At 44.5% G+C, this 15,766-nt stretch overlaps 2 protein-coding genes across 2 annotated transcripts in view; both read left to right on the top strand.

The window, feature by feature from the left end:
* Positions 1–1,673, top strand: part of SLC16A10 (solute carrier family 16 member 10) — a gene marked incomplete at both ends in the record, with an annotated part of 60,727 nt that extends 59,054 nt beyond the window's left edge. The window contains 2 exons of the mRNA XM_079549889.1: positions 966–1,194; positions 1,438–1,673. Coding sequence (XP_079406015.1) covers positions 966–1,194; positions 1,438–1,673 — 465 coding nt within the window. The remainder of the gene's footprint in view (positions 1–965; positions 1,195–1,437) is intronic.
* Positions 1,674–9,331: 7,658 nt separating this feature from the next.
* On the top strand, positions 9,332–15,508 carry MFSD4B (major facilitator superfamily domain containing 4B; the record flags this gene model as incomplete). The annotated part of the gene is given in 4 exon segments (XM_079550231.1): positions 9,332–9,547; positions 9,549–9,771; positions 11,866–11,982; positions 14,277–15,508. Coding segments are annotated over 4 exon segments (1,788 nt in total).
* Between the last annotated feature and the right edge of the window lie 258 nt (positions 15,509–15,766).

Genomic DNA, 15,766 nt, shown 5'->3' with positions numbered 1-15,766 from the left:
TTTTATGTATCAGAATACAGAGAACTGAGAACTTCTTCACTTCTGCCCTTAAATTCCTATAAGAAGCCCAGTTCTCCAGTAGTTCCTCTATCTGTGCAATATTTCAAATGTTTTCCTTAGTATGCTAAATAAATTACAGTGCCCAAAGGTAATTTCTATACTGTCCTGAAAATTCTCATCTAGTTGTCTTCTCGAAGATTTTTCATAATGAACTCATTTATTTGATGTCACTTACTGTGCAAAAAGTTGTGATGTCTGGGAGGGACTTTGTTTGTCTTGTCATGTTCAATGGGTGAGCAATGCATAGTGTGTGTGCCTTGTTTGGAAAGGTGGGGCATTGGGTTTCCATGCTGACATAAGAATGGTGCATCAGCAAAACTTTCTTTGATTTTCTTTGAAATGACTTCTGCTTCGTTTTGTTGAAAGATGGATTTATTCCTTTAATTTACTGCAAATAGCAATAATGAAATTCACTGCTTAGGATCTTAGAAGATTAAAAATATGCAAAGATAAACACGGCGATAGAAATACAGCAAGATGCCTTTTTATGGAAAGATTGAAATGAAACTTTCAGGTACCATCTCTGAATATAAGCACTGATATTGTTACTTAAATTACAACAGTGAGGAGTCCAATTACAGTGCATTTTAGTTGTGTGATTTTTTTTTTTTAATATCTTTGTGGATTTTCTTTGTGAAAAGAGTGTATGCCTTTACACAGTACCTGTGGGTGCAAGTGTGCTCTGGGAAAACTGAGGAACGAGCTGTGGAATCTCTTTAATTGCATATTATGGCAGTTCCAAGTGTTCATTTTATTTGCTTTTTAATTTCTAATAGTGGTAATGTGTGCTTATTTATTTTAAAGTAAATATGAATTGTCCACGTGTGCAAGAAAGCTCATCTCTTCCAGTTATTTTGGCTGAGTTGATGCAATATGTTTTTATATTCTTCTTTGGTCATGTTTAGGTGGCATCATTCTTCTTTATTGGCTTGATGTCGATGATGATTCCAGTGTGCCACGTCTTCGGAGGTCTCATTGCTGTCTGTCTCTTCATGGGCCTGTTTGATGGGTGTTTCATTTGCATTATGGCTCCTATTGCCTTTGAGCTTGTCGGGGCCCAGGATGTCTCCCAGGCCATAGGATTTCTCCTTGGACTCATGTCAATACCTATGACAGTTGGTCCACCCATTGCAGGTGAGAATAAACATGGTCTGTAGCTGTAAATAGGCTTCTGTAGTTGCCAAATTGTCTGTTCCTATATCATATGCATTGCATTTACATTGGATTTTTTCTATCTGAGCTCCAGAATATATGACGAATTTAACTGATGCTTCTGGCCTATTGATTTACTGGACTTTTGAAAAGTTTGCTTCAGACATACGTGACCTTTGTGTATTCCAAAAGCATCACTGTAGTGATTTTACTTTGTCTTTCCAGGTTTGCTTCGTGATCGCCTCGGTACCTACGATGTGGCATTCTACCTGGCGGGAGTCCCCCCGCTTATCGGCGGAGCGATATTGTGCATCATCCCCTGGGTCCATGAACGACATAAGTTGAAAGAAAGGGCAAAACCCGTTGATGGAGAAACTACTGAGAAAATGCTGGAAAATGAAAGCACTTTGGTGTCAGATGCTACGGAAAAGCCAGTCAAAGAAATGGAATCAGGTGTTTGATGCTTTCTTTTCCTATACAAGATGGACTTTCTTCTACCAAAGCTACATTTCTGCTTTTTGGCTGAAGATACTACATGATACTAAAGATGTTCTGAACTGCTGAAATTGCAAAATTACTCTTTTATATCTGAACTTCTTTTGAGGAGTCATTGAGTTTGATTTCAAGCCACATTTTCAGAGTATTTGAAGTTTTGCAGCATTAGCGTGTACATGCATAGTGATTCTGTGTGTGAAGAGAATATTTTTCTAATTCATGAGAATGTATTTCTTGGAAGTATGGAAGCTGTGTTTGGTTCATTGACCCAGGACTCTTCAATAACTTGTGTGCTCCACTCAATGCAGGCACACCCAGGGGTGTTTTATACTGGAACATTTAGTAGCTCTTAAAACTGATTTCATTTTTGAAGTTTCTTGTGCTGTTTTACAGTCTTTCAGAATTCTGTATCATGATTCTATTCAGTGGGGAAATACTGGTGGTAGGTGGATGGTTGGACAGGATGATCTTGAGGTCTTTTCCAAACTTGGTGATTCTATGATTCTATGAATGTGAATATGCATATTTTAGATTCCCTTCGCTCTCGCTGAAATCATTGAGCATTACAAAGTTAAATTATTAAACATCTGTTTTGTTTTCTCTAAAACCCCCAGATGGCTCAGTTTAATCATTCACTTTTTGCATTGATTCACCTTTTCACAGTAGCCTGAACAAAGAGATGACATTTTGGATGGAACCAGGTTTTGGATATGCACAAACTGAGCTTAGAATGCAAACGCATTTGGAAGTACAGCTGCTGAATTACAGATTCTTGATACTTTTTGGTAACACAATGCTATTGACGTGTATATTATGTTTTCACCTCAGCGTCACAATTCCTGATGGTGGTTTTGAAATTGTACTGACAGCAATACTTCAGAGCAGGATTGTGAATTAGCCTAAATTTCAAATTATCCTGTTGTTCCCTTCAGGTTTTTGCTTTTTCCCCCTTAAAACTGAGACAGCTTTAAAGATACATCCTAAGTGCAATAATATGAAATCATTCTTGACATGTGGAAATAAAGGGGAGCTATTAAAACAACGCTCAACAAGATATTTGCACTAAGTGAACATGCAGCTTTATTTTAGGTCTTCGCAGCTCTGTATTCAGACATAAAGAAATGTCTTTGCACGTTCTATTGGTTGCTTATCATACTACAGTATGTCCCGATTGCTTATGTGTTCTTAGGTATTATGTACTGTTTGTCAGGCGTGTATTTCTGGATATCTCCTCTGAAAAATATTTGAAAACATGATACTTTCAGATGAAAACAAGACAGTTTATCTTAAAAACACTTCCAAGCGCGTTGCTTATCAGTGGGTGTGGATGGACAGTGCAGTGGGAATGCCTGAATATTCTTTACGTCATGTCCATTGAGCATTTCTGTAGTCTTCAGGAGTGTCATAGCAGAGAGTAAACTGAATGTGATCTAAAGACAAAGCGCCCCCTGAAATGCACTTTTAATAAGTGGCAGTGCCTGCTCTTTATGTGAACCACAGAGGGATGCTGTTTTAAAATTATATCACTTGATGTCTCCTCTACTTCTGTTGTTTTTCCGTTTTTCAGCATTGTAGTAAACTGCCAAGAAAGCCCACGAATGCTTGTGATCTGAAACACTCTATTAGCAGTGCTATTACTTGAAATGTTTACATCTATCAGCTTAAAGAAGTCTTAAATGGAATCACACAGAGCATCCCAACTATTGAAGACCAGCACTGATAGTTTGTATTGTAGAATTTCAGTTCTTGTCTCATGGAATGTTGGAAGGAATTGGATTTTACAAAGTTAATGGAGTAGATCAGCGGGACTTAGAGGTGGAAAACAATCCTTACAGCAGCTGTCCCTTTGGGTTTGCTGGGACTCGTGCTTCTTCATGTCCCAAGTGCTCATGAGAATTTCATTGAAACATTAATAACATTGCTAATTAAAGCAAGTACCAAATGCTGCCTTTAGTACAGAAGCGATAACAGCAGCTCATGCTGTTCCAGTCTGGCCTATCTCTGCAGATCAGTATTACCGCGTGTGTGGGCCATGCAATGGATTCTGCTGATTGAGTATGATTAAAAACCTCTCGTTTCCTTTTGCTTTACGACAAATGAATATTCACCGTGAGTCTTACATTTCATGTGTTGTAGCTTTGGGAGTTTTTAACGACACTAAGGCTGCTTTTTAGCATTAATGTGACTTGAAACTGTCATGATGAGTCATCTTGATGTAATTGTAGCCAGGAGAGGATATAAAGCAAGTGTTGTTAAGATTTTTAAATGATACCGAAGGAATGTAACACTAATATGGATTAATTATTGTTAGACCCTTTAAAAACGTATCCATACATAAAAATTCAAATGTTCATATTTGAGTAACTAAATACGTGAATTATCTTCTCCAAATCAACTGCATTTAAAAACAAAACAAAACAAAAATCCCAGACAGTGGCCTTGGGAAGGGAACTCAGAGGGAATGATCACATAGCAATGACCAGAACAGTGGTTTAGAAACAGATGCTGAAATCAGGATGTCAGGTGGCGGATACAGAGCTAAGGCTCATGAAGTTAAGTTGGTGCAGTGCTGTCGGAATACTGAACCTATTGCTGATGCCAGTGCTTGTTTCACAACGGTGCTGCAACTGAAAAGACTTAAAAAAAAAAAAAGAGATTTCAGAAAAGGCTTTTAAAAAAAACGAATGCATGAGAATTCTGATAGCATCTTTACTGCCAGCTCACGTCTACTGGGGAAATGAATGTCCAATAGAAAAAAGTCTGCATTAGACAGAAGCGTGAGAGGATTGCATCCTAAAATTAGATAAGAAGTAGTCAAATGGGAAGTAAAATTCAGATTGTTGGCAGTGAGACTAATTAAGCATTGAGAAACTTGCATAAAGACATACTGAGTGCCTTGAGGCTGTGAAAGTGAGACTGCCAATCCATCTCCCCTTTCAAAAAAATAAGAGAGAAATGTCCATCACAAACAGCAGCTGGTTGGTACGCTTTAGAAAAAATGACAGCACGGTGTAGAAATATTTGTTATTTTGAAAACTGGGAGGAAAAAGCACCAAATATTTGATTTTGTTTCATCTGAATAAATGTAACTTTTTTGTAATTGCATTTAATTTTAGGAGTGGAAGCCTGGTCATAGGGAATCTATTGAGCTCTCATTTTGATGATGTGTGTCAGATCTACTCCTGTTGGGGATGGATTCTGTAATGAAAATACTGCTTCAGTTCAACAGAAGCCCTTAAATCATTTTGAGATGCAGATGTATCTCTCTCTTAAGAAGTTTGTGCTTTCATATACATTGCTGTCTCACCGTATAAACAGAATAACCCTCTTCCTTTTTTTTCCATTGGGTACTTTCAGGGAAAGCTTCTAGAAGATACTGGGCAGAAACAGCTTCAATTATGATTCAAGCTGCAGTCCTACTCTGTGCTGTGACTGCATACACTGGATCTCAAAAGCAAAACTGATTTTGAGCAAGGGTTTGGTTTGATGGTTTATATGGCTGACAGTTGTGATGCCCTTTCAGTAGGTATTGAGGTCCTTGGAAATCTTCTTAAATCTGCTTGGCAAGAAGTCTGAAATAGTGCCAAGGCTTCATATTCTTATTTTCATCTATGCTATTCAACAGTATACAAAGCAAAATTTATAAAAATTATTGTTGGATTTATTCTGATTATGTATTTGCAGACTGTTGAAGTATCAGAGATCTCAAATGCCTTTTTTACCATTCAAAAACTCTACTTATCTCCAGTGACTCTTCATGGACCCCCCTCCATTGTAGAGTCAAAGGTGGCATTGCCACAAGTTCTGTTCTGTGGTCATATGTGAGGGTCTGTTTGAGATCAGGTGAGGTAAGCATTTGATGCTTTTCTCTTGGCTCCTGATGCATCATGTTTGGATGTGTACATTCCTGAATTCTCACTGAAGACACTGGATTTTCAAAGCCAATGCACATCCTGTTGTATATGGATGGCGCTTCTCATACCTTGTCCCTGTATTAAACCTTTGAGCAGCCATTGCCTGATGGAGAAGGCATTTCATGGAGTGGCAGAGAAGGCTGAGGCAGCCCAGCAGAATACTGAGCTGCCCACCCATAGATGAAGGCTTTGATCACATTCTTAATGTATAAACCATGGTTTCAAAGCAAAAACGCCCTGCTCAGTTGCTCACAGCAGGGAGCACATGTCAGAGGAAGAGGAGATGCATCCTTGTGGCCCTGAGTGGAGCACCTCAGGACAGAAATCACAGCTACTATCCTGGAATCATCCTGATGGGTGAGTTTAAGCACCGTGCTGGCAGCCCTGCTCAGCTCATGGAGCCCTATGGGATCTGGATCCCACTGTGGGAGCTGACATCAGGCACTCAGTGCATCTGTTGGAACCAAGCCTCTGTGAGGGAGAGTGTGCGTGTATGTGTGCACGTAGGTAACGCCGTGTAGTTTGGCTGGGGTGTACACAGTCTGCATTTAAGCACAGGAGCTGCAGCACTTGGACGTGACTGAGAAAATAATTCCACTTACACATCTCTGTTGACAAGCATAGCGCCACTACAGTTCCAGACAGTGAGCGTATTTTAACGCTGGCATATTTTCAGTATGCCTTTTAGCCTTTTCTATATATTGTGTCAACATTTTAAATGTTTCAGAACTGTGTGTTGAGTGATTTTATACTGAAATGTGTGCTAATACTGGTAACACTGTTGTGTTTCGCTGTCTTTATAGACCTCCTCTTTTGTTTGTTGTTTTGGGTGTGAAAAGATGCACAGTTTGCCAGCCTTAACTCCATTCTTTAAGATTTTGCATTGTTAGAAAGGTTGAAAGCGAAAAAAAAACACTGTCTGATGTCTTTCATGGTGCTATAACAATTGTGACCAACCTCAAATTGCCCTGAATAAAGATGGTAGTTCTTAAGTGCCCCATTTGTTACTGTGTGTATCATTTTTCAATCCCGTTTTCCCCACACAACCTCTAATTTTTTAAAAGGAATTATGTGTTTTAAAGGAATTGTGTTACATTTTGATACTGAATCTCAGCTGCAGCCTTTTGTATTAAAGTCCGTGCCTGCAGCTTTCCTTACCAGTGTGATCTGACCGCTCCTGTATCAGTATTCAGTGCAGTGCACTTTTTTCTAATGGCACCGACACTCCAATTTGAAACCAGGGCCTTATAAACCTGAACTACCACCTTCCAGCTGGGCATGCTTCATAAAATTCTGTCTGCTGCATTTTACATGCCGGGGTTTTAATGTCAAGCTTTGCTAAACTGTCACATTCACAACAGGAAGAAGCAAAATTGAAGAAGGGAGGGAAAGGGGTAGAACAAACTTGTGACGTTTAAATAAATAAATAAATGGGTACGTTTAGCTCCAAGAACTGCCAGTGCAATTCAGAGGACCTTTGATCACGTCCTGGCCTGCCACCACTTTCACCTCAACTCACCTTGGCAGCACGAGGTGTTTCCTCATTGACAGCTCCAGTACATCACAGGAGTTCACTCGCCTTCCTTTTGTAGCAGCGCCAAATATTTCCTTTTCTTTCAGTAACAAAGCTGATGCTATTGGGAAAACATTCCTATTCATTCCGGGCTTATTCTCCAGGCTACTTGTATGTCAGATGAAAATCTGAAAAAAAAAGATGCTTGAAACCTTTCCCTAGGAGCCCAAGTGTCGCTGTGTACAGAACCTCTTTGTAAGTACAAAACACACCAACACACTTCTCTGCAGAAGTCTCCTTATGGAATACACTACAAATACTTTTGCACATTTTCCAGTGTACTCCTGTACGTTCCAAATACCACCTACCTACAAAGTGCTTTAAAAAACCCATGAGCTCGGAACAAGTAGAGCAGATTTACACAGACGTCTTAATGTAAGCCATGAAGAGAGACCCTACGTGCATGTGTGTGCACCTTGGTGCAGTCCAGGCATGACAGGGCACATTCACCACAGCAGACAAAGAGACCTCCTGTCCTAAGCTGTCTTCAGAGCCTGGTATCAGTTATAACATAGTTTAAAAATAAATAAATATGCAACTGTTTTACCTGACCCAGTGTATAAAAACAGCACAGTGAGAGCAGATCAAATTCATTCTAGAGAGAGTCTGTTTAAAAAAAGAAAAACAAAAAAAACCCAGTTCTTCAAAAACACCAAAAGCAGCCCTCTGCTGCATTCAGTGCTCATTATGCTCCTTGGGTATAAAGAGAGCTGTAAAAGCGTGGTGTAGCTGCACTCTGTCAGGTTTGTATGGAGTTACATGCTGAGAGTATGCAAGCACGAGTCGCAGCTCTCCCTTGCTTTACAAACAGCAATAATGCCAGTGACCTTTGATCAGTAAGGCAAAGCTTTATGTCTTCAAATGATCCAAGATCTTGCTTTTGTTCATCCAGGAGAGGCAGACTGAGCACTAAAAAAAAAAACAAACTTTTATAAGAAAAGTTACTAATGAATTACAAGCTGGGTTTTTTTTTTTTTTTTTTTTTTTTTTAAACTTATTTAGAAGTTTAATTACTGTACTTCTGCTGTTTTTCAGCCCCTGAGTAAGATCAGAGGAAACACTTAAGTTTTGCACCATTTCTTCTTTACTTTGCTTGTACGTCAGCAAGGAGCTCTTAGAGACTGCAGCTCATCGGAGCACCAGCAACAGAGAGGGATGTGTGTATGATTAATGCCAGGCACACAGGCTGACCTTCTGGAGAAAGAGCTTTCACAGCCTTCTGATAAGCACCGGAGAAACCTTTGGGTGTCACTGACACTGACTTGGAGATAAAGGACCATAAATTGGATCAGTCAGTAACAAGAAGTACAGCTTTCCCTGGAAGATCGTAAACGGTGCTCGATAAGAAAAGGGAACTCGTGCTTTCATAAGGACTCTCCTGTTTGACTCCTGAATATAAATAGAGCAGTACTGCATAATTGGGTTGTGCAAGTGCAGTAATAACAGCCTTTAAAAAAATTGCCAGAGGCTGCAGATGGTCACAGAGGTTGCAAATACGTTACAGGCAGAGAGATAGCGCAGCTAAGTGTTCTTGGAAAAGACAGACTGCATTTTTCTTAGGCAGCAGAGATAAGCAGAGAGAGAATTTATAGCCACTGTTTGTAGCTGCCATGCAGCATTCCAGCTCTCCTTGAACTCCGGCACTCAGGGCCGTGCCCGCTGCCCCGTGCATCCCGCTCCACGCCCTGTGCTGCAGACCCTGTCCCTAACCCCACTGCCCCTCCCCTGACGCAGCTCCACGCCGTTCCCTCGGGCCGTGTCGCTGTCACACAGAGCAGAGCTCAGCGCTGCCCTCCGCTCCCTGTGAGGAGCTGCAGTCGCCATCAGGCCGCTCCTCAGCCTATTCTCTCCGCAGACCCCAGGCCTGCCCGCCCGCTGCCGTGTCTCAGCACACCCCGCCCGTACCGGAGCCTGGCCCGCCCTCTGTGGGCGAAGTCGCCTCGCGCCTCGGGCGCCATTTTGTACGCCTTGCCGAGCGCTGTATCCATGGGAACGGGCCCGGCTGGGGCCGCGCGCCGCAGAGCCCGCCGGGAGCTGTAGGCTTCCGCCGCGCCTCGAGCTGCCGGGGCGGGGCTTGCGGTTCCGGGTTCCCCAAGGGCCCGAGCGGCCGTGCGTGCCGGCCGCGCCGCTAGAAGCCATGGCCGGCGCCGAGCGCAAGAAGCACGTCCGCTTCGCCGGCCCGGGGCAGGCGGCGGCGGGGCCCGGCCCGGGACCTGGACCGCGTCTTTCCGCCGCGCCGCACGCGGAGGTGGCCGTGGTCGGCGGGCGGCGGTGCGGGGAGGGAGCGGCGCTGCGGTGGTGCATCTCCGCGGCGCTGTGCGCGGCCTTCCTGGGGCTGGTGAGTGACACCGGCTGGGCGGGTTAGAGGGGCCCGGCCCGGCGATGCAGCCCTCGGCGTTGTTTTGCAGGGCACGAGCATCGCCGTGCTGGGACCGACCTTCCAGAACCTGGCCGACAACGTGCACAAGAACGTCACCGACATCTACTACATCTTCGTGGGCCGCTCGCTGGGCTACCTGGGCGGCTCCGTGCTCGGCGGGATCCTCTTCGACCACGTCAACGCGCACCTCCTGCTCGGTGAGCGCGGCTCGGGGGGCGGCCGCGGGCAGCGAGCGCCACCGGGGCTCCGCTCTGCTCCGCTGTGCCTTGTGGCTGGAGAACGGGAGGTGGAAGTGCAGCCCGTGCCCCTTGGGCTGCTCTTCTCTGTAATCCCACAGGTCACACTCTTGCAGCGCACGGCCCTGTGTTGTGGGGCTTTAGAAAGTACGCAGGTGAGGCAGGTGGGACTGGCTTGGCTTCTTACTTGCACGGCTGTGTGGGAGAAGCAGTGTCAGACTGTTGCCTTCGTTAAAGCTCAGCTGAACTGTTTGTCCTTGCTGCACAGAGGCACTGAGGCTGTGGCTGGGCAGCCTTAATCCAATTACAATTTAGTTAAAGTGGAAAACTTTGTGTCCTGTCTGTGAGTTTGGAAATATGCTGCTGGTTGCTGCCTACTTGTGGCAGTGTTTGGGCTCTGTAGGAGCAGTGGTTATGGTCCTGATGGTTTCCTGTACACATGTGGATTTCCTCCTGCGCTCAGACCTGTGCTGGCACAGCAGGGCCGTACAGCTGCCAGCAGTGGTGCTCATCCCTTTCCTAACCCTTCCCCTCCTGTTCCTCCATCTCCTCATCCCTTCCTTCCTTTATCTGAGTGTATTCATACAACTCCAAGCACAGAACTTTACTCACAGGGCTCGTTTTGAGAACAGTTTTCCATTGCTTGTGTTTGAACCACTCTCTCCTTATCCCGCTGGCCTATCTCCTGCTGCCATGTGCAGTCACGTAATACAATGTCTGTTTTTCTCCTCTCCCTACCTTCCCCTCTCCAGACCAGTTCCTTTAATTTGCTCTTGTTATGCATATCTTGCAGCTTTATTTATCCTCTTCCCTGTTCTTTATTCTCTGCTCCAGGTCACATGTAAAGTGCCTTCCCTTCAGCTTGCTGATCCATGTGTATCTGGCAAGGGCAGAGTGGATTATATCTGACATCTGAGACTTTACCTCCTATGATGAAAGTAATACACCCCTGAAAGTCAGTGTGAACTTGAAGCAGTTTAGGATTTGCTTGTCTTTCTGATATGTCACAGGATAGCTCTCTGTCAGTAATGCTTAAAAAATACATTTTGTCTCCAAATTCTTTCCAATTTGATGGCACTTAGAGCAGAAACACAATCCAAACTACTGAACTGCCTCATGTTTCTGTCAATCTGAGGGCTGACTGAGGGTAATGGCTCCCACCTTCCAGCTGTTGAAACTCTGCTGCTGTGCAGATCTTTAATATTTCAGTCAAGGAAGCTTCTGAGCACTGGTCTTCAGGTGAAAATTGGGAGCGGACAGCTGAAAACTGGCTGAGGAGCCACTTTCTGCTCTGACAGACGCCTTGGGGAAGCTGTATTTAGCACCTCCCCTCTGTAGCCTTTTCCCTGTGCAGCTCACTGTGCTTCCCTTGCAGGTTACACCAGGGCAGGAATATCAGGTATCTCAGTGAAGTTCTTGGGCTCTTCGTTTTTTTTTCTTTTCTTTTGGAAATTGTTGCTAAATTTATGGCGAGAAACCTTGTAGTTCTGCTTCTGAAGACTGCAGAAATCACTTGGAATACACTGCTGATCTGAGAAGAAAATAAAAATGAGAGTCAGCATTTTTATACAGAGTGCCTCTTAGCCAGTAGGGAGCCTCACTTCACAGGATTTTAGGAGTGTAGTGGTTTTGAAGTGGGGCCAAATATAATGCTCTGTAGTTCTCAATAAAAATGTCACTTTGCTCAAACCATTTTCTATTTCTTTTGTGTTAAAGTAATGCTTTTAACTCAAAAGTTTGCAGAAAAAATGCTTCTTGGGGATAATTGGCATACTAAGTACTTAGCAGCAGATGGTGCCCTACTTGCAAATTAAGCCTTAGCAAAATGAAAAATGAAACATCTCATTCTCACTAAAATCATTTCTTCCAAAATCATTCTATTGAATTTTCTGGCTGCCTCTGCTATTCACATATTCAGGTAATGAGGTTACAGCATGTATTAGGGTTATCTGTAACTTGAGTAATGATAAATGTATTTTTATTTCTTAGTTTGCTACGTGTTTGCAATTGAAGTGGTAACTGCAGTATTTGTGTTTTATTTGTTTGTTTTTTCAGCCTTATCCATGCTTGGAACCACAGGCGGTCTTTTTGCCATACCATGGTGTAAGAGGTCCCTGCTGCTGACTGCCTTGATGTCGCTCATCGGTGCTGCCATGGGAGTTCTTGACACGGGTGAGTGACTGCCTGCTCCAGTGGTTCCTCCACTGAATGAACTGGAAACCCGCAGGTGACAGTTCTGCTGAGAATCACAGGATCATAGAACGGCCTGGGTTGAAAAGGACCACAATGATCATGTAGTTTCAACCCCCCTGCTACGTGCAGGGTCGCCAACCACCAGACCAGGCTGCCCAGAGCCACATCCAGCCTGGCCTTGAATGCCTCCAGGGATGGGGCATCCACAGCCTCCTTGGGCAACCTGTTCCAGTGCGTCACCACCCTCTGTGTCAAAAACTTACTCCTAATATCTAACCTAAACCGCCCCTGTCTCAGTTTAAAACCATTCCCCCTTGTCCTATCACTGTCCTGCTTTGTAAACAGCCGTATAGAAGTGACTTTGGCCTGCTTCACAGTTGAATTAGAAGAGAGGAGCTGTTTTATCTGGCCAGGATGCCTGGTGGGTTATTCTGGTCCTGAGGCTTTGCTATTTGTGTCTGTAAAAGTGCTTCTGTATGAGAGAGCTGGGTAACCTTTGTTTCCCTGAGCAGATCAATATGCATTTTGGTGGGTAGTTACAGGCTTAAAAAAAATGCCATGTGCTCTTTAGACATTGTTTCTCTTAGAATTTACTCCTCTGTCGGAAGCTAGTTGGGTTATTGTTCATTAGTAACTGGTTTGTCAGATGGAACTAGGTTAGTCCTATGCAACTCTGGGTGTTTGAGAGGAAGGTTCTGCCAGTGGTGTTATGGGAGAGCTGGTGACCTCAGCTTGGAAGGGCCAAGTTTGGGGATTCACAGCAGATATATTCTACCATCATCGGCTTACAGAGCTATGTCATCAGTCTCCCTGAATTAAGGCACATGTGCTGCCCTTGGCCAGCCTCACTTAAATATGGAACAAATATAAACAAACACCTGTGCTTATAAAGTTTCCTAGTAGAGGCTCCTTACTGGAGGGAGATGCTGAGCAGGATGAATTTGCAAAGCAGAAGTCCACTGGTATGGCTGGAAGGGTTGGTTATACCAAAAGTACAGGGAGGAACTTCTCACAGAAATCAGTTCTTTGGGCATGCCTGAGGCAGCGCAGTCTGCTGCTGCGGGCATTTCAGGTCTCTCTGTCCAAACACCTCTGAAGTATCCAGCCTGGGGCTTGGTTGGAATGGCGTGGCTGGTGGGCAGCGCAGTGGAACAATGGCTTCATGGGAAGCATTGGTCATGGCTGTGTTCAGTTTGAGAGGGCTCTGTTAATGTTAGAGAAAGCCTGTTGTGGGACCTTGTTGCAAAAAAAAAAAAAGGTGGTTTTGCACAGCAAAAAGAAGGATGTGAGTGCAGAGGTGTATTTGTAGCTTCTGGTAGGATCACTGTACCTGGCCTTTGGCTTCAAAATTTTTCGTATGGGACAGCCCTGTGGGCTTTCAGGGAAAATTTATTCAGCTTTGGGACTCCTGTTCCCAGCAGGAGCAGGAGGGACCAAGACCATGGTAGTGATGTTGGGGGTTGGACTCGATGATCTCTGGAGGTCCCTTCCAACCCCTACAATTCTGTGATTCTGTGATGTAATGGAGCTGTGTTAGAGATGGGTGGCAGGGGTGGGACTTGATTTCTGTCCTTATTTTCCTGCACTCTCCTCAGGAGCAGTTTACGGATGCCTCTCTCAGGTCTTATTTTCTAGCACTGTTGTTGGTTTGAGGGTGCTGCAGTTTGGCTTCTGCAGCAACATTGCTGTAAATCTTTCTGCTTCTGCAAATGCAGTGAGCCATTTGAACACAGCTGGCGTGGGCCCTACCTGCAAGGTGTGAGCAATTTGTGGTGTTTCCTGGGAAGTTGTGTAGGGAGAAGCTGATTCATAGCACCGTCAGTTTTGCTTTTGAAACTTAGGAAAAGGAGAAGCAGAAAATAAAAAAAGGTCTTAAGCTGCTGCAAATGATGGACTGCTGATCTGTTAAGGCGGCACCTGAGGCTGCACAATGTGCTGAAAAATCTTCAGTTTACAGCCTCCAGAGAGGAATGGCCTGCCATGCCAGACTCATCGCATCAGCCATAACAGGGCACGGACAGAGAGAAGGCCAAATAGGGGCAATTGTTGTTGGATTAAGCCACTTTTACTTGCTGTGAATGCCCTCCTATGTTACAGCTAATCACATGGGATTAAGGTTCTCAAATGCACAATTACACTTAACCACAGTTTTACACGTTGTATTCATTAAAACTGCTGTTGTTGCGAATTGAACTCATAACATAATTGCTATTTTTAAAACAATACCTGGTGTAAGGTTGAAACTAATGATTCCTTCTCTCTCCCATCTGCAGGTGGCAATGTTCTTGCACTGAACACATGGGGAACAGAGGCCGGACCGCATTTGCAGGCCTTGCACTTCAGTTTTGCCATGGGTGCGTTTGTGGCTCCAATTCTGGCTAAGATGGCAATGGGGAGTTCCGAACCCAGAGACCTTCAGGCAGGTGAAAATGCAAGCCAGTCTGTTCTGAGCCCCGTATCAACAGCGTCAGCTACACTAGCACTGAAACACCATCTTGGTGCTGATTTCTTGTGGTCCTACATTGTCATAGGGACCTATCTGCTGTTTGTTTCTTTCTTCTTTTTTATTTTGTATTCAAAGAGCAGCTCGGTTCGAGACAAATCAAAGGCTTCTGTGCAGAAATGCAAGGTTGCCAAATACCACCATGCCCTCATTATTCTCCTTTTCCTGTTCTTCCTCTGCTACGTGGGAGCGGAGGTTACTTACGGCTCTTACATATTTACTTACGCAAAGGTCTTTGCTGAGATGAAAGAAAATGAAGCAGCCGCGTTGAATTCTGTCTTCTGGGGCGCGTTTGCTGTTTGTAGAGCCGTGTCAGTATTTTGTGCTGCTTGCTTATACCCTGGCACTATGATTGTGCTGAGCCTCATTGGCTCTGCCGTCTCCTCTTCATCCTTGGCTTTCTTTGCACACTACCCAATTTCGCTGTGGGCTGGAACTGCGGTGTACGGAGCCTCCATGGCCACCATCTTCCCCAGTGGCATTTCCTGGATCGAGCAGTACACGGTCATCCAGGGGAAGTCAGCTTCTCTCTTCGTGGTTGGTGCTGCTCTGGGGGAGATGTGCATTCCTGCAGTGGTCGGGTACCTGCAGGGGAGGTTTCACCACGTTCCTGTGGTCATGTACACTGCTCTGGGAACTTCGGCAATGACGGCTGTGCTGTTTCCTGTGATGTACAAATTGGCCACCGCTTCTGGAGAGAGCTTGAGAGAGATGAGCGAAAGCGAGGACAGGAAGGCTTTGTTGTCCAGTTCGGGGCTTAACGAAGATGAAGAGGATGAGGAGGATGGAGGAGAGTGGAATGAAGCAGACTTTGAGGTAATAGAAATGAACGATACCCTGAGAAACTCTGTGGTAGAGACCTCTCTTAAGGTAGCGGGGAACTCCCCGTCGGAAGCCTCCCTCCAGCCACATCCAGGTGATGCTGAGGGTGATTCTACGGTGGCAGCTGGCGGCTCCCCTGGGAGAAAAAACATGAATGTTGACCGGGAGAAGAACGATTAGAGTAAAAGCTGACTCTCTGGGTTTTTAACTAAAACGCGATGGAATTGTAGCTGTTCTCATGAAGTGGTTCAAGGATCTTCTCAGAGTAAGAAGGAGGTTTCCACCTTTGCCCGTCCTTCCTCCTTCCTCAGTTTGGGTCTGCAGCGATGTATCCCAGAGAAAGTCCACAATGATGTGAATGTGGTAACGTGATACAATTTGTAGACTACACTGAAGATGCTAAAACATGAGAGATTTTCTAAATGTCAGGCATGCATT

Source organism: Tetrao urogallus (genome assembly GCF_951394365.1).
Source record: "Tetrao urogallus genome assembly, chromosome: 2".
NCBI lineage: Eukaryota > Metazoa > Chordata > Aves > Galliformes > Phasianidae > Tetrao > Tetrao urogallus.
Note: the sequence above shows the minus strand (reverse complement) of the source record. Positions and strands in the feature narration are given on the sequence as shown.